We start from the raw sequence: 16,823 nt of genomic DNA, 5'->3' as shown, positions 1-16,823 counted from the left end.
GGTGGAGTCTCCGTGCCTGGACGTGTTTAAAATAAGACTGGATGTGTCACTCGGTGCCGTGGTTTAGTTGATGAGGAGGTGTTAGGTCATAGGTTAGACCTGATGTCACCTCCCGGTGGAAGGTGTCCCCCAAAGGTCTTTTCCAACCTAGTTCATTCTGTGATTCTGTGACCCCCCCGTGCCCGCCTCCAAGGACTGTGCTGGGGCCGGGGGCTCAGGGCTCACGCTGAGCCCGCCAGAGGCGGTGCTGGGCTTTGTAGTGAATCCGAGTGTCTGGGCCGCTCCAGCTTCGAGCACTTCCGGCACCCGTGGCCCGAGCTGCTCCAGGAACCGGACGGAAAGCTCCGGGGGCTCGGGAAGCCCTGAAAGAGGGGGAGGCTCTGCGCCGCCACCGTGACCGCGCCCCGCCGCCATAAACACGCGCTTCCGCCCGCCCGCCCTTCGGACACGCCCCTCTCCTGCCCGACCAATCGCCGCGCAGCTCGGCCGCGCTCCGCCCAATCAACGACGCCGTCCCCTCTTCCTTCCCGCCCTCCCGCCCATTGCGGGACTCCCACCAATGAGAAACGCGTCTGCCATCACTCGCTCCGCCCACGACGCGCCGCCGTGCGCGCATGCGCAGTGCCCGCGGGGGCGGCCAGGGGTCAGGACGCCGGAGGGCCCTTGGGGCAGGTGAGGCGGGAAGGGGGGGGGCCCGAGGGAGCTTGGGGGGCCCAGGGGGCGGCCCGGGGCTGTGGTCACCCCTGGTGGCGTCTGGTGGCCGCCCAGATCCCGCTGGGGGCAGAGGAGTCGGCCCGGACACTGCGCTACCCTCCGCGCCTCCCCCTCCCCGAAGGGGATACACGCAGGGTGAGCGGGGACTTTGGGGGTGACAGGAAGGATCAGTCCCGCCGGGGACTCAGGTGGGTGCTGGGCGGCGGGGAGGGGGCTTGGGGACGGGGATGGGGGGACACGTGGGTTCCTTGGCGGGGGCAGGACATCAGGGCCCCTCGGGAGGTACAGCTGGATCCTTAGGGGTGGGAAGGGACAGGATATCTGGGTGCCCCTGGAGGTGGGGCGCGGGGCGGCAGGATGCCCAGGTCCCTCGGGGGAACAGCTGGATCCCTTCTAGGGGGTAGACAAGATACCTGGGTCCCTTGGGGGATACACTTGGGTCCCTTAAGAGAGGAGCTGCAAGGGGGGACGGGATACCTGGGTCCCTAGAGAGGGGTTGCTGAGGGAATCGGGATGCTTGGGTCCCTTGGGGGAAGCACTTGGGGTCCCTTGTGGGATGTTGAGACAGGGGTGCCTGGGGGTCTGTGTCTCTTTCAGTGGAGGGGGGGGATCAGGCTGCCAGTGTCCCCCATGGGAAGTGGGGGGCCCCGGGCTGCCCCAGTCCCTTACTGGTAGTTGCTGAGATTCCCTCTGCACCCCAGGACCGGCCATGGCAGCACTGCGACTGCTGTACCGGGCTGCCCGTGCAGGTGAGGCCGTCTGGGAACCCCCAAACCCCCTGAACCCCCAACCCCATCTTTGCCCCACTGACCCTCCTGTCCCTCCCCAGGCCCCCCGGCCCTGCTGGGCTCCCTGCGCCCGCTCAGCACCAGCACCCCCAGGGACTGTTACAGTGAGTATGGCCATGCCACCCCCGTGGGGGCTCAGCTCCCATCCCAGGGCTCTGTGGGGTGGGCACAGCTCCCCTCTTCCCACAGAGTACGTCAACATCCGGGAGCCGGCCATGGACATGCGATCCATCACTGACCGTGCCGCCCAGACCCTGCTCTGGACCGAGCTTGTCCGAGGTGAGACCTCACTCACCCTCCTCATTTGTGGGGTGACCCCCCTCCCAAATATGCCGTAACCCCTCTTTCTCTGTCGCAGGCCTGGCCATGACCCTGAGCTACCTTTTCCGTGAGCCGGCCACCATCAATTACCCGTTTGAGAAGGGCCCGCTGAGCCCGCGGTTCCGCGGCGAGCACGCGCTGCGCCGGTACCCGTCTGGGGAGGAGCGCTGCATCGCCTGCAAGCTCTGCGAGGCCGTGTGCCCGGCACAGGTGAGCCTTCCTCCCCCTCCTCCTCATCCTCCTCACCCGGGGCTCCAGCCGTGACGGTGTCCCCGTGCCAGGCCATCACCATCGAGGCCGAGCCCCGCGCCGACGGCAGCCGCCGCACCACCCGCTACGACATTGACATGACCAAGTGCATCTACTGCGGGTTCTGCCAGGAGGCTTGTCCTGTGGATGCCATCGTGGAGGTGACTGGGGCTTGGGGGGGCTGCAGGGACCCCCTTACCTCGCCATGGTGACCTGAAGGGTGACTCTGTCCCACCCTGGCAGGGCCCCAATTTTGAGTTCTCGACGGAGACGCATGAGGAGCTGCTCTACAACAAGGAGAAGCTGCTCAACAACGGCGACAAGTGGGAGGCCGAGATTGCAGCCAACATCCAAGCTGATTACCTGTACCGGTGACAGCCCCTGCGCAGCTGCCTGCCCCCCAAATAAAGCATTTGGGGGTTCACCCCCACTGTTGGCACTGTGGGTGCCAGCCCCTTCCCATGACTGTGTCTTTTCCTTTCCAGCGCTGGGGTCAGACCCCCCGACCCTTGGGGGAACCCACCCCTGGGTGTGTAGTTGTGTTTTGGGGAGGCGGATGGGGGTCCTGGGGCTGCTGGCACCAACGATGGAGTTGGGAGTGGTTTGTGGGGAAAGGTGTGGGAGGTGGAGGGGGGGCAGGCAGGAATGGAGGGGCAGTGCTGGGGGGATTTAGGAATCTCAGAGGGTCATTTCCAGCTTCTGAGGGCAGCTAGGGTGGGAGGAACCTGGTGATCCTGGCAAGAGGGTTCACAGTGGTACTGGTGTGAGGGTCCCAGTGATGCCTGTGTGGGGATCCAGGTGATCCCAGCAGAGGGTCTCGATGGTACCAGTGGGGGAGCCTCTGGTGGAATTGGTATGGGTGTCGCAGTGGTGCTGGTGTGGGGATCCTGGTGGTACTGGTGTGTGGGTACCAGTATGGGGTGCCTGGCGAATCTGGCAGGGGTCTCACAGTGGTACCACTATGGGGGTCCTGGTGATCCTGGCAGGGGTCTTGCAGTGGTATCCGTATAGGTGTTCTGGTGGCTCCAGCAGGGAGATCCCGGTGCTACCCGTTGTTAGGACCTGCCCCCCCGAAGGTGAGAGTAATGCAGGGGTGGATTAGAGTAGAACGACTCTTAATGATCAGTGTTTGTATGTCCGTGTAGGGTTTATTTCAGAACAATTGGGTTGCAATGGAAAGCAGGTATGTAGCCGTTTTGGTCATAACTATCTACAGTCATATAGCAATATGAAAGCATGGAAGTGTTACTTTAAAAATGTGTAAGGGAAAAGAGAAAAAAAGAGCGAAAAGATAAGGGTAACAACAAATCACCGCTGGCAGATCTTGTGACTTGATTGCTGCAATTTAGTTGTCCCTTGGTCGAAGTAATGGTCTTGATCTGTCGGCGGTGGGGGAAGAAGCCCACAAAACACAAAGTCCGATGGGTTAAAACGCGATCAGGCTCGGGGGAAACGCCCGGGTTTCAGTCCTCCGGTGAAAGGCATCAGAAATTAGTCTGGGAGCGCTTTCGGGGGTCTTTCATGCTCGGTGATCCCTTCTCAGCTGCCTCTCACGGCAGCGCAGCTCAGCCGGTAGTGCCGGAGGGGAAGTATTAGAACTGAGCGAGTTGTGCAAGGGAGGGCCATTAGCGTCACAAGAACGACCGTCGCGCCTTGCAGGATGCCGGCAGTGATAGTTCACCCCCTTTGTTTCATGCACATTGGGCAGTAGCACCCCAAACCTCTTCTCTCCAGGTGGCAACCTGGCCCCAGCAAAGCACCCTGGCTCCTGCACAAACGGGCGATTGTTTTGAGTAATTAATTACTCGCTAGCAGTCCGGGTTCACACCAGTGTGGGGGTCCTGCTGATACTGGCGGGCGGTTTCCCGGCTCCGCTCGGCTCCGGGAAGTGTCTCCCATTTCCATCCTCCTGGGGGGGATGTTGCGGGGGTCCTGTCTCCGAGGGGCCGCTCCCCACGCGGTGCGGGGTGCGGTGTGTCCCGGGGAACGGGGTTCCCGGGGGGCGGCGGGGCCGGGCCGCTCGGTCCCTCCCCGGGGCCGGGCTCTTCCTGGGGAAGAGGAAGTGCTGGATCCCGGCCCCGCTCCGCGGCGGGGGGGGGCAGCACGGGCGGGTGGGTCCGGAGCGGGTCCGGCCCGGGGGGGCGGCCGGGGCGGTCCCGGGGCGGGGATTGCGCTGGCCTTGACTCAGAGGCAGCTGAATGGGGCGGGGGGTGGAGGGGAAAGGGGGGTTTCGAAAGTACTTTGCCAGCCCGGTGCTGGGCACAGCCGCGTGTGACCGAGCGGGCCGGTTTCCCACGGTCACAGCCCGGGGACACCCCGGTTCCGTCGCCGCAGTCGCCGAGACCCCTGGGCGACCTGTGCCCTGCTGTCCCGCTTTCCTGCCCTTACCCCCCTTTCTCTCAGTTCCTCATTCGCATCCCACCCAATTCCCTCCTATTTCATTCTATCCCATCCATCCCTAGGCGTGTGCCCTGACGCCTTCGCACACCGGGCCGGACTGGGGGTCTCTGGGGGGCCATGGGGTCCCTGTTCCGCAGCGAGGAGGTTTGCCTGGCCCAGCTCTTCCTCCAGTCGGCTTCTGCCTACAGCTGCATCAGCGAGCTGGGCGAGCGCGGGCTGCTGGAGTTCAGAGACGTAAGTAGGGGTTGGGGGGGGCGTTTTGGGGTGTCTGGGATGCAGGGGGTCCGGCTGTGTGGGCCTAGGTGCACTGGATTTGGGGAGGGTGGTTTGGGGTGCTCTGTGTACAGGGGGTTTGGTCTGGTCGGGTTTGAGCTGGGTGTTTTAGGGTGCCCCGGGAACAGGGAAGTTGGTCAGGGTGGGTTTGGTGCCTGGGCTGCCTGTTACCCCGGGATGCTGAACCCCCCAATCCAATGTGGGGCCATGCCTTGACTGTACCCCGCAGCTGAACCCCAAAGTGAGCCCCTTCCAGCGGCGCTTCGTGGGCGAGGTGCGGCGCTGCGAGGAGATGGAGAAAACCTTCAGTGAGTGCCGGGGGGCCGCGGGGCTGACTTTGGGGGGCTTCTTAGGGGGATGCCACCCTCGGCCCCTTAGTCTGACCGTGTCCCCCCTTCAGCCTTCCTGCAGCAGGAGCTGCGGGGCGCGGGGCGGGTGCCGGGGCCGTGTCCCGAGAGCCCGCGGGCGCCGGCGGCGCGGGAAGCGCTGCGGGTGCAGGAGCAGTCGGAGCAGCTGGCGCAGGAGCTGCGGGAGGTCACCCGGAACCGCGCGTCCCTGCGCGGCCGCCTGCGGGACCTGCGCCAGTACCTGCACGTGCTGCGCGAGGGACAGCGCTTCACCAGCCTGCCGGTGGGTCCGGGGGTCCCCGCCGACCTGGGGGTGCTGCTGTGGCCCTTAGTTTCCCCCAGGCTCATCCCTCTGCTCCGCATCGCCGCAGGCCTCCCTGGGCTCCCCGCCGCGGCCACGGGCGCTCTCGGAGCGTGAGCCCATCCTCGACCCCTCCCTGCGCCAGCACCTCGAGCGCAAGATCAAGTGAGAGGGGGAAGGGTGTGGGGCGGGGGGTGGAGACGGGCTCTGGGCCAGCGGCGTGGCCGTAGGGCAGCTGGGAAGCTGTGGGATAAGGCTTGGAGATGACCTGTGGGGCAGTGGTGCAGCCATGGAGTGGTTTGCCTATCCTAGCACTCCTGCCGTGTCTCCGCAGCTTCGTGGCCGGCGTCATCCACCCGTGGCGAGTGACCGCCTTCGAGCGGCTGCTGTGGCGTGCCTGCCGTGGGTACCTGGTGGCCTCCTTTGTGGAGATGCCTGAGCCCATGGAGGACCCGGCCTCGGTGAGGCAGCACCTAGGGGGAGCTGGCACAGCTGTGGGGGCCGGGATATCGGAATGACACGGACTGTGCTGTCCCCAGGGCGAGAGCATCACCTGGGTCATCTTCCTCATCTCCTACTGGGGTGAGCAGATTGGGCAGAAGATCCGCAAGATCTCGGACTGGTGAGTGTCCGCCCACAGGGAGGTTTATTTAGTAACACCCACTCTGGACCCCACTGTGGGGCCGGGCTGGGGAGCCCTGACACGGCAATGTCCCTCTGTCCCAGCTTCCACTGCCAGGTGTATCCGTACCCGGAGAGCGAGGCCAGCAGGACAGACACCATTACCGGGCTGCACAGCCAGATCCAGGACCTCAGTGTGGTGAGCTGGGCATCGTGAGGGGATGTGGGGGCCATGCTGGGACCGCCATCCCTGACACAGGTGCCCACAGGTGCTGGAGGAGACAGAGCAGTACCTGGCACAGGTGCTGGACAAGGTGGCGCTGGCGCTGCCCACCTGGCGCGTGCAGGTGCAGAAGATGAAGGCCATCTACCTCGTCCTCAACCAATGCAGCTTCGATGTCACCGAGAAGTGCCTCATCGCCGAGGTCTGGTGCCCCGTGCGGGACCTCACCCAAGTGCAGGATGCCCTGCGCCAGGGATCCGTGAGTGGCTCTGTGTCCTTGTCCCGGGCATGCTTGGTGTCGCCATGTCCTTGCACCAGGGGTTGTTCGGTGTATCCATGTCCTTGTTCTGGGGTTGCTCAGTTGTCCTCGTGTCAGGAGTTGCTCTGTGTTCCCATGTCCTCGTGCCTGGATTTCTTGGTGTCCCACATCTTCATGTCAAGGGTTTCTCGGTGTCCCCATGTCCTCGTGCCAGGGGTTGTTCTGTGTCTCCATGTCCTTGTTGTGGGGTTGCTCAGTGTCCCCGTGTCCTCATGCCAGAGGTCGCTTGGTGTCCCTATGTCACCTCATCATGCTGGAGCATGTGCCGGGCTGGGTGGGTGCCAGGAACAGGCTCCAGGTGCTGGGTAGGGGGTCCTGGGGGCTGGTGCCAGGAAGGGGGGTGTTGTGGGGTGGGTGCCAGGGTCAGGTTCCGGGCGCTGTTCCCACAGTACCAGAGTGGCTCCAGTGTGGAGTGCTTCGTGCAGCGCATCCCCACCTCGGAGAGCCCCCCCACCCTCATCCGCACCAACAAGTTCACCGCCGGCTTCCAGAGCATTGTGGATGCCTACGGGGTGGCCAGTTACCAGGAGGTGAACCCCGGTAAGGCCCCCTGGCACCCCCTGAGGCCCAGGGCTGAGAGGGGACACCTTGTGTAATGCAGTCCGTGTGTCCCACAGCACCCTACGCCATCATCACCTTCCCCTTCATCTTCGCCATCATGTTCGGGGACGTGGGGCACGGGCTGCTCATGTTCCTCTTCGCGCTCTGGATGGTGCTGTACGAGGACAGCCCCCGCCTGCAGCAGGGCACCAACGAGGTGGGGGCAGGATGGAACAGGATGGAGGGGTGGGACACGGTTGGAGACATGGGATGGGGCTGGGGGCATGGAGGGGGGTTGGAGGTGTGGGACATGGTTGGGGATGTGGGATGGGGTTGGATGATACAGGGTGCGGCTGGTGGCTCAGGACAGGGACAATATGGCTCAGGGCTGGTGGTGTGGGAGGGAAATGGCGTGGGGCAGGGGAGGGGGTGTGGGACATGGGAGCTGTGTTTGCCCCCCCAGATCTGGCTGATGTTCTTCGAGGGGCGCTACCTCATCCTGCTCATGGGCGCTTTCTCCATCTACACCGGCTTCATCTACAACGAGTGCTTCAGCAAAGCCACTGCCATCTTCCCCTCTGCCTGGAGTGTGGCCACCATGGCCAACCACTCCTCCTGGAGGTGTGGTCTCACCCCTGTGCCCCCTGCCCGGATCTCCATCTCCCTGCTGGCACTGACATCCCTCGTTCTGCCCCCAGCTCTGCATACCTCGCCACCCACCCCTCTCTCACCCTGGACCCCAATGTCACTGGTGTCTTCCGAGGGCCGTATCCATTCGGGATCGACCCAGTGAGTGTCCCATGGGGATGACAACAAGGTGGGACCCTTTTTGGGGTGGTGCAGAGTCTCACCCACCTTGTTCATGACAGATCTGGAGCTTGGCCACCAACCACCTCAACTTCCTCAACTCCTTCAAGATGAAGATGTCTGTGGTGCTGGGCATCGTGCACATGGGCTTCGGCGTCGTGTTGGGGGTCTTCAACCACGTGTGAGTGCTTGGGCTGTGCCCACAGGCTCTGGTCATGCCAAGGGGACTGGGATTGGACTCACCTGGGTGGGATGGGGTGGCAACTGGGGTCTTGTACCCCTACACCTCGATGGGTGCCGAGGACATGCGAGGGTGAGGAGGGACAGGCTGAGCATGGCCGATGTCCTCCCACCCAGGCACTTCCAGCAGCGGCACCGGCTGGTCCTGGAGTTCCTCCCGGAGATGATTTTCCTCCTGGCGCTTTTTGGCTACCTGGTCTTCCTCATCTTCTACAAGTGGATCAAGTTCAGTGCTGCTGACTCCCTGGTGGCCCCCAGCATCCTCATCCACTTCATCAACATGTTCCTCTTCACCTCCAATGCCGAGAACCTCCCGCTCTTCCCAGGGCAGGTACCACCCCACCGCCCTGGCAGGCACCTACTCCCCACCCTGGCTGGGAGAGCGGGTGTCAGGAATGGGGCTCTTCTCAGATCAGGCAGGCCCCAAAGTGCTGTCCCTGTGCCACAGGTGCCGGTGCAGATGGTGCTGGTGGTGCTGGCGCTGGCGTCGGTGCCCGTCCTGCTCCTGGGGACGCCGCTGTACCAGTGGTGCCGGCAGCGCACCCCGAGGACGGTAAGGCTGGGGGCCATGGGGGGCTCCATGGGGGTCATGGGGAGGTCTCACCGCTGGTGCTGTTGCGGTGCAGCCGATGTCCACAGGGGAGCAGGAGCCGCTGCTGGAGGGGCAGGAGGCTGGGAACTCCGTCAACGCCACCAAGGAGGACGTGGAGAGCGGGGGGCACAGCCCTGACACCAAGGTGAGGGGCATCCAGGCAGGCTTGGGTGGTGGGATGGAGGTGTCTGTGCCCCTTGCTGATGTCCCGTGTCCCCTCCCTCTCTGCAGCACTTGGACTTCACTGAAATCTTCATGCACCAGGCAATCCACACCATCGAGTACTGCCTGGGCTGTGTCTCCAATACTGCGTCCTACCTACGGCTCTGGGCGCTCAGCCTGGCGCATGCCCGTGAGTCCCCTTGGTTCCCCCTTGCCCCTCTCAGAGCCAGGCAGACTCTCACTCCCCTCTCCTGCCCCTCTCTCTCCAATTCCCAGAGCTCTCGGAGGTCCTGTGGACCATGGTGATGCGGAACGGCTTCGTGCGGCTGAGCTACGTGGGCGGCGTGGTGCTGGTGCCCGTCTTCGCCGCCTTTGCCGTGCTGACTGTGGCCATCCTGCTGGTGATGGAGGGGCTCTCCGCCTTCCTCCATGCCCTGCGCCTGCACTGGTGAGCCCCCAAAGCTGATGGGTTACTGGTTGAGTCTGGGGGGCGTGACAGACCTCCCAGAGCGCCCCTCACCCCCCTCTCCTTGCCAGGGTGGAGTTCCAGAATAAGTTCTACGTGGGTGCTGGGTACAAGCTGTGCCCCTTCGCCTTCGCCCCGGACACCTGGGAATAGCCATGCCATGGAGATTACAGGGACTTGGAACGCTGGCTGCACCCCAGATTCCCCCCCCTGAATCCCTGGAGCCTCCTTGGCAGCGAATAAAGCCATTCCTGTGGCTCCCCCCAGCTCTGCGTTGCCATTGTGTGGGTAGGAGGTGCAGGGGGGGCTTGGGGGTGCCCCCAGTCACTGTTGGCCATAGCCGAAGGTGGGGGCCACGGCAGGGCCGTAAGTGCTGAGCGGGGGGAAGGCGGGCAGGGGGTAAGGCAGGGTGCGGGGTTTGGCCCCCATATAGACACCAGGGGGGCAGTTGAGGGGCTGGAAGGTGGGTGCAGGGAGCTCAGGGAAACTGGGGGGTGCTGCTGGTTGTTGGGGGGCAGCAGCCAGAGCCTCACGGCTGCGTGGAGCCCCTGTGGTGGGGAGAGGCAGCAGCAGGGGCTCGGCTCCCCCTGCAGCCCCCCTACCTTTCTCCTGCTTCTCGGGGTGAGGGGGCAGCGGCGTGGCCCGGGCATGGGGCATCGCACCCAGCAGGGACCCTGCTGGCACCCCGCACCTGCAAGAGAGGTGGGGTGGGGGCTCAGGGCTCGACCTCCTCGCCCTGGTGTGGGGGCGGCGTCGGGGGGTGCCTTACCATGGCTCAGGGTCGCCATCCCGAAATCCCTTGGCGAAGGGGTTGCTGGCAATCTTCAGCTGGGTGATCTGCAGGGGGGAAGCGGGGTCAGGGAGTCCTGGGAGGGTGCCCTGATGTCCCCCCAGCCGGTGCTCACCCGGTGGTTCTGGTAGGCTGTCACTGCCATGAACTGGGTCTCGGGGAAGCTGAAGGACTTGAAGTTCTGGTGGGCAAAGCGCTCGCTGTCACGCCGCGGGTCCACGAAGACGACGTGGAAGCGGGGCTGGTAGCGGTGCATGGAGTTGAGGATGATCTGGGGGTGGGAAAGAGGAGGTGGCAGGACCCCCCCGGGCAGGGGTGCACTGTATCCCCCCCATAGCCCACCCTGCAGCGGGGTCCTCACGTGGCCGTTGTCGTCCAGGAGGTTGTTGGTCAGCTTGAGCTTGTCGAAAGACACGATCTGCCGCATCCACTGGGCGCCCTTGGCCGGGGAGTCGGGGTGGAAGTGGACGCGGCCGGGAGCTGCCGGCTCGGCCCGGCCCGCTGCCAGCCAGGATGAGCTGTGGAAGGCGTATCTGCAGGGCGGGGAGGGGCTCAGCACCCCTGGATCCAGCCCCCTGCCCCCATCGCCCCGTCCCCACCTGTATCTCTTGTCATCCAGTGGGATGAAATCCATGAGCAGGACATAGTCAGCCAACGGATCCAACCCCGACAGCTTCACCTGAAAGGTGGGGAACATCCTCCTGCACAGAGAGGGGTGTGGGAAGGGGGTGCCCCCCTCCTGCCCTGGCAGCCCCCCGGGCCGCTTTGGTACCCACCTGCCTGCCTTGGTGACGATCATCTCGGTGCCCAGGCGGTTGAACTCCTCCCAGAGGCTGCCCATCTCCAGCCGTGCTGCGGCGTGGCACACCCGCTGGTTCTTGCCACTGGCCCCTGTCCCCTCGCCAGCCCACCCGAGGCTAGGGGTGCACAGAGACCCCTCGCCCGGGCCCCCCAGGAAGGCTGTGGAGGGTTGAAGGGGTGTCAGTCTGGGGGAGCAGACCCCATGCATCACACCCTCCCTCCATGGAGATGGTGGCAGGATCAGGGTGTCCTGTCCCCCCACCACAGTGGGGTTTTATCTCCATCCCCACCACACCCCAAAATGCCACAGAACCCCACTGCTGGGTGCAGGAGGTGTTGTCGTGGGGGGGTTTTACCTGCCATGGGTGTGGTGGGAGTGCAGGAAGCGTCCGTGGGTCCATTCCCCGGCATGGTGGTAGTGGAACTCCACCGAAGCCCCCTCCCAGTGCAGCGCTGGCTCTGCAGTGTCCCCGCAGCCTGCCGGGGGTTTTATGCCCCAGCTCAGGGATGGAGAGGCGGGGGCTGGAGCCGAGGTGGTCCTTGGGGGCTGGAGCACAGCCCCCTTCCCCAGCCTGCCTTCTCGCCTTGACGCGGTGACGATGGACGGGAGGTGAGCGGTGGCACCGCTGGGACCACCACCAGTCCCCAAACAGGGCTTGGGATGCCCCGGGCTGGGGAGGGACATCTTTCTTGGGGTCTCCTTGTCCCTTCATATCACAGATCTGAGCGGGGGGAGGTGGGGGCTCCCCCAGGCAAAAGCCCTCTCGGTACACGGCCGTCACCACCTGATATTGAAAACCACAGTGAGGTGTTGAGGCATCGGCAAACAGCCACTGCTCCAGCAGAGCCTCTGCGGCTCCGGAGGGAGGAATGAGCTGCCCCCTCCCCATAACCCCCCCCTCCCCAAGGTGGGTCCAGTCTCTGCCCTGGTGCCTGGGACCCTCTGTTCCCCTGGTTGCTGTGACAGCGGGAGATGGATGGGGACAAGCGGGCGCTGTGGGGCTGAGGGCAATTTGCAGGAGGCGACCAACACCAGGGTGAGACATTACAGGGGAAAAGCAGGGGGGTTACTCCAGAGCCCCCCACTCCCCTCTGAACTGCACCAGGGCCATGGACACTGTCTGACAGCACGCTATGGATTGTATTCTGGAGGGATGAGGGATGCTGAGGCTCTGGGAGAGGGTCTGGAGGGCCAGGGGATGTCCTTGTGGGAATGCTGGTGACTTTCTGTACCTGTTAGTGCCCCAGTGATGGTGGCACTGGCCTGAACTCCCTCCCTGCTCTGCACAGAGCTGGGCATTTTCTCCCAGCTGGGACTCAGCCTTCTGTCCTGCCTTGAGTTTGGCACTCGAATCCTTCCTGTGTCCATCATAACATAGAGGGGACCCCATGTCCCTGGGCACTGTGGGGCTGCCAAGGGGGCAGCCTGGGCAGCTCCAGCATTTGGGACCAGGGCCAGGACTGACGTGAAGCAGGGAGGAACCACCTCCCCAGGTTCCCCCTGCATCCCCCGCACGTGTCTGTGCCCCGCGGAGCCGGCTCGGCCCCATCCATCTCCCGCTGTCAGCCAGGCTTGGCCGTGGGGCCGGTATCGAGCGCCAGATGAGGAGGTGTGAGAGAGGCAGAGCTGACAGCGGGCAGGAGGATGGAGGGGGCTCAGCCCCGAGCAGGATCGGACCTGCCAGGGCTCATCCACAGCTCCTGGACCTCCTGGGTGGAACTGGATGATCTTTAAGGTCCTCTCCAACCGGAGCCATTCCAGGATTCTCTGGCTGGTGTAGGTGACTGCAGGTGGATCTCCTGAACCAATTTTGAAGCACATGGCACAAAATGGCTTTTCAAAATGAACTTTTTTGGTCCCAAATGGGCAAATGGGAACCAGAAAAAACTTCAAAAAAAGGAAAACAGTGAGCCTTTGCCGTGCAGAATAATCACCCCAGACAGCAGGACAGGCTGGAGAGAGCTGTGGAGGTTGTGGTGGCCACTAAGATGAAGCAGGAGAAGAGCGTTGTCAGACTGTCAGATGACTCCCTGCAATGAGTCTCTGACTCAGCTGGAATGGGGAAGTAAAAGCTCCTTGGGGGGCGGTGAGGGGAGAAGAGGAATTGACCCTGTTTCACAAGGAGTAGTAAACAGCCGGCATGGCGGGGGGCAAGAGGGAAGTGAGAAGGGAGGAAACGGCAATACTCATTTCTCAACCAGAAATACACATATCTGTTAGGTCAGAGTGGGCAACTCAAGCAGCAGTTGGATCTTTATTTATTTTATTTATTAATTTTTAATTTTATCTTTATTTTTTCAAACCCTGATTGAGAAAAGAGGAAGCGAATTTTAGCAGGTCAAGTTACACTCTGGAAGTGTCCAAGGCCGGGTTGGCCAGAGCTTGGAGCACCCTGGTCTAGTAAAAGGTGTCCATGCCCATGGCAGGGGGTGGGACTGGATGGTCTTTAAGGTCCCTTCCAATCCAAACAATTCCAGGTTCTAGGATCCTCTCTAAGGAATGTGTAGTACAAAAGAAAATTGGTAATTGCAAAGATAAAACAATAATTTCCTTAAATATGTCCAGTACTTAATGTTTTTTCCCCTCCCACATATAATAAATAAAAATACATTATATAAATATAATTATGTATAATTAAAAGGCAATATAGAAATGGAGAATAATTTTATAAATCTTTCAGACTCAAGTGTTTGACAAATCCCCTTGATTTTGTTTCACTCCTCCTGACACCATTGTGTACACAAGTGGCATCACTCTGGCTCCGCAGGCAACCATTCCGATGTGCCCTGGGGATCCCATCCTTAAAACTCCAGAGAGAAAAACCCCCTCTGGATGGGCCCCAAGGCCTCTGGGGAAGGCTCATTCAGTTTTCAGGTGCTTCAGAGACCCTTTGGCAACTGCTCATGTGGGGAAGGTGTAAAACTTAAAATCTTCCAGCCACGTTAGAGGATGGAACAGGAAAAACTTCCTGGTTTCGGCAAGACCGATGGGGCTTCTGGACTTCAGCTCAAGGACTTGTGAGTATCTTGGTTCAAGCTGCCATTAACTAGGGGGTGGAACTTTAAGTGGTTTTGGGACAACTTTTTGCTGGATGAGGAGAGTCATAAATTGGATTAGGAGGGGGTGGTTTTCCCTTGAAGCTGCATGTGGATGAACTTGCAATCAGGAATGCTGGTCTCATTTTAATTGACCCAAATTGATTGGAAATTACTTCAATGGTGTCTGTTGTCAATTTAATGCAACACTAATTAACGTGGAAAATTAAGGCATGAGGTTATTTTATTTGTTATTGTATTTATTTGTCCCTAAATAAGAACCTCTCCCTCTTCCCCTGCAAAATGTCATCCCTTCCAGGGATGGGGCATCCACAACTTCTCTGGCCCTGGCAGACGTGTCCAAGGCCAGGCTGGGCAGGGATTGGAGCAGCCTGGGGTAGTGGAAGGTGTCCCTGCCCATGGCAGGGGGTTGGAACAAGATCAGCTTTAGGATCCCTCCCTACCTAACCCATTCCAGGATTCCATAATTCTGTGTGTTGTATTCAGACACACCTGGCTCGTTTGAGGCCTCCAAACCTCTTGATGTTGTCCAAACCTCCCACATCATCTCCTCTTGAGCATGTCTCTTTCCACCCAGGCGAGGTTGATTTTCCACCCCAGCTGCAGTTTTCTGATTATTCCTGATTCCAGGTTTCAGGGCTTGAGTCATCTCAGCCCAGGACTCATCCTCTCTCCTTGTGGGCTTTGAATGAGTCACCACAGGTTCCCCTGATGGAGACAACAATGTGTTTGGGGGCTTTGACTCATCTGATCTATTTTAAACATTTTTTAATGGAAAAATGTAGTGGATTTCTCCACTTGCTTCTTGGTGATGAAGGGTGGCGGGGTGACACAGCCACGTGGGAAATGAGAGATTTATTCAGAGCAGGCACACTCCGGGCAAGGCTGAAGGGTCAATTTGAGCCTCAAGGGCTTAAATTCAGATCATAATCCTCACCAGGAAGTGTAAAAATAATTTGCAGCAGGAGAGTTCCTGAAGGGTTTTCCCTTTATTCCAGTTTGCAGTTGGAACACTTCTCCAAATCATGGGATGTCTCCCAATCCCCAAATCTCTATTTCCTATGTCAGTTTTTTTTAATTCCCTGTGATGCCGAGAGATTGGTTACATAATCCAAGAGATAAATTTGTAGATATATAATTATGTTTTTCTAAGAAAATATGCTTTATATAGATATAAATTCTATATAAATATTTTCTTTATATATTAAAATAAATTAATATATTGACGTTTTTTATATACGTTTATTAATATATAAAATAATATTAAAATTATAGATATTATATATGTATAAGTAGGAAATCAATCCTCAAGTATCCATTTAACTTTCTGAAACTAATTGAGTTTATTTAACTAATTGTGCTTTATCAGTGCAGGTCTCCTCTTAAGGAGCTGCTTCCAATGTCACCAATTTCCAAACCATTCCAGGATTCTGTGTGACCCTGCGTGGGTCTCATTTGGACATGGCACATCCTCTTCTGGGCTACTGTGAGAATGTTGATCCGTCTAATTCTACCTGAGACATCACAGGATATGAAAACCTGCTTCAGCTGCACCTGGGAGGAAAGAGGAGCCAAAATCTTCCTCTAGGTATGTTTGCATTGGATATAGGGAAGAAATTCTTCCCTGGGAGGGTGCTGAGGCCCTGGCACAGGTTGCCCAGAGCAGCTGTGGCTGCCCCATCCCTGGCAGTGTCCAAGGCCAGGATGGATGGGCTGATCTTGGTGAGTCCTAGGACAGCCCACTGGAAGCTCCTCTACTGCCTTGCACAAGGATCTTATGGAATTTGAGCAGGAAAGCAGGTGCCACAATGGAGATCCTTACCCCAGGAGGACAAGGAGGAGTATTCCACACAGAGCTCAGACCAAGCACCTGCCTCGCAGCAGGGATGAAATCTAATCCCTGCTTTTTAACTGAATTTATTTCCATTCTATGTCTCGGACCCTTCACACCAAGCAAAGATGGTTTGTTGAGTAAGAAAAAGTGAGGCTGAACTTGGATGAATCAAGAAATCGAGGCCAGTTCTCTGAGGGGGGCAGATTTCCAGGTCTGGGCAGGTGGATGCTGCTCCCGGGGAGGACTCAGCCCCCAAACCGCTCGATTTTCATTATCTGTAACATCTCCAGCACTGTCCTGGCGTCCCGGCAGCTGCTTCGCCTCCGGCATCTCCTCGTGGGTGATGAAAAGCAGCTCTAAATCCTCATTATAGCACCAGGAGACCAGACACATCGCTCCTGGGACATCTGAAACAGGATGTCGGGTTCTGGGATGAAACTCAGCCCTTCAGCTAAGGCTGATCCAATAATGATGATTTTTAGGTTTGGATCCGTTTGTCAGGAGCCTGCAGCGCTTACTTTTGGTTTACTCTCTGGTGTAACTCTGTCAAGCCATGATTAATGTTATCCAGGAGAAAAATCAATGTTTATTTATTCTATCTGTCACAGAGTGGGATTTTAGGAGCTGCTGATCTCTCCCTGGTGAGTGGCAAGACGGAGCCTGAATTTATCTTTTATCTCCAAACGAAGCATCACATCTAAAGCACAGCGAGGTGAGACAAAGCCCAGCTCTTGTTCCTAGCGCTTTCACCGGGAAAAGCTCTTCCTGAGACATGGGGAGCAGGTATTTATTCCTCAAGTGCTCAGACTGGACTGGGAGCACTCAGGAGACGAGGAATACATTCATTTTCGCAGCAGTTACTGGGAAAATCGCGGACTTCCACGCACGAGTGGTTGGAGGAGCACCAGGAAGAGGTCTTGCGCTGCGCTCGGGGTCTCTCCCGCTGTTTCCCTCTTTAATTCCCCGCTGTTCCCGGGG

General features: G+C 59.6%; 3 protein-coding genes across 5 annotated transcripts; 2 read left to right on the top strand and 1 right to left on the bottom strand.

The window, feature by feature from the left end:
* The first annotated feature begins 597 nt into the window (after positions 1 to 597).
* On the top strand, positions 598 to 2,534 carry NDUFS8 (NADH:ubiquinone oxidoreductase core subunit S8). 2 transcript variants are annotated; one of them, XM_069015911.1, is made up of 7 exons: positions 598 to 672; positions 1,416 to 1,463; positions 1,544 to 1,606; positions 1,692 to 1,781; positions 1,861 to 2,033; positions 2,105 to 2,233; positions 2,316 to 2,534. In XM_069015911.1, the coding sequence occupies exons 1-7, from the start codon at positions 615 to 617 to the stop codon at positions 2,445 to 2,447; spliced, it is 693 nt and encodes a 230-aa protein (XP_068872012.1). In that variant the 5' UTR covers positions 598 to 614; the 3' UTR covers positions 2,448 to 2,534. The 2 variants fall into 2 exon arrangements, with proteins under 2 accessions (XP_068872012.1, XP_068872013.1); XM_069015912.1 differs by lacking the exon at positions 598 to 672 and adding an exon at positions 748 to 902.
* Positions 2,535 to 4,162: 1,628 nt separating this feature from the next.
* On the top strand, positions 4,163 to 9,629 carry TCIRG1 (T cell immune regulator 1, ATPase H+ transporting V0 subunit a3). 2 transcript variants are annotated; one of them, XM_069016666.1, is made up of 20 exons: positions 4,163 to 4,183; positions 4,535 to 4,706; positions 4,975 to 5,053; positions 5,146 to 5,375; positions 5,464 to 5,558; positions 5,728 to 5,854; positions 5,933 to 6,015; positions 6,120 to 6,213; positions 6,284 to 6,496; positions 6,946 to 7,096; positions 7,174 to 7,313; positions 7,560 to 7,717; positions 7,795 to 7,885; positions 7,966 to 8,084; positions 8,261 to 8,474; positions 8,592 to 8,696; positions 8,770 to 8,880; positions 8,967 to 9,087; positions 9,174 to 9,345; positions 9,435 to 9,629. In XM_069016666.1, exons 2-20 carry the CDS (start codon positions 4,590 to 4,592, stop codon positions 9,514 to 9,516), a joined length of 2,502 nt encoding a protein of 833 aa, XP_068872767.1. In that variant the 5' UTR covers positions 4,163 to 4,183; positions 4,535 to 4,589; the 3' UTR covers positions 9,517 to 9,629. The 2 variants fall into 2 exon arrangements, with proteins under 2 accessions (XP_068872767.1, XP_068872766.1); XM_069016665.1 differs by lacking the exon at positions 4,163 to 4,183 and having other exon boundaries at positions 4,293 to 4,706.
* Positions 9,630 to 9,687: 58 nt separating this feature from the next.
* Positions 9,688 to 16,238, bottom strand: TBX10 (T-box transcription factor 10). Its single transcript, XM_069016152.1, is given in 9 exon segments — positions 9,688 to 10,054; positions 10,133 to 10,200; positions 10,269 to 10,424; positions 10,515 to 10,686; positions 10,753 to 10,854; positions 10,930 to 11,113; positions 11,311 to 11,373; positions 11,376 to 11,739; positions 16,104 to 16,238. Coding segments are annotated over 9 exon segments (1,611 nt in total).
* Between the last annotated feature and the right edge of the window lie 585 nt (positions 16,239 to 16,823).

Source organism: Aphelocoma coerulescens, chromosome 5, assembly GCF_041296385.1.
Source record: "Aphelocoma coerulescens isolate FSJ_1873_10779 chromosome 5, UR_Acoe_1.0, whole genome shotgun sequence".
Taxonomy (NCBI): domain Eukaryota; kingdom Metazoa; phylum Chordata; class Aves; order Passeriformes; family Corvidae; genus Aphelocoma; species Aphelocoma coerulescens.
Note: the sequence above shows the minus strand (reverse complement) of the source record. Positions and strands in the feature narration are given on the sequence as shown.

What these genes read in the sequence shown, in the direction of transcription:
- NDUFS8 (XM_069015911.1), top strand. Translation starts at nt 615, where the DNA reads ATGCGCAGTGCCCGCGGGGGCGGCCAGGGGTCAGGACGCCGGAGGGCC. An exon ending in CTGGACCGAGCTTGTCCGAG is followed by an intron (nt 1,782 to 1,860) that starts GTGAGACCTCAC and finishes TCTCTGTCGCAG; the next exon opens with GCCTGGCCATGACCCTGAGC. An exon ending in AGGCCGTGTGCCCGGCACAG is followed by an intron (nt 2,034 to 2,104) that starts GTGAGCCTTCCT and finishes TCCCCGTGCCAG; the next exon opens with GCCATCACCATCGAGGCCGA.
- TCIRG1 (XM_069016666.1), top strand. Translation starts at nt 4,590, where the DNA reads ATGGGGTCCCTGTTCCGCAGCGAGGAGGTTTGCCTGGCCCAGCTCTTC. An exon ending in GGCTGCTGGAGTTCAGAGAC is followed by an intron (nt 4,707 to 4,974) that starts GTAAGTAGGGGT and finishes TGTACCCCGCAG; the next exon opens with CTGAACCCCAAAGTGAGCCC. An exon ending in ATGCCCTGCGCCAGGGATCC is followed by an intron (nt 6,497 to 6,945) that starts GTGAGTGGCTCT and finishes CTGTTCCCACAG; the next exon opens with TACCAGAGTGGCTCCAGTGT.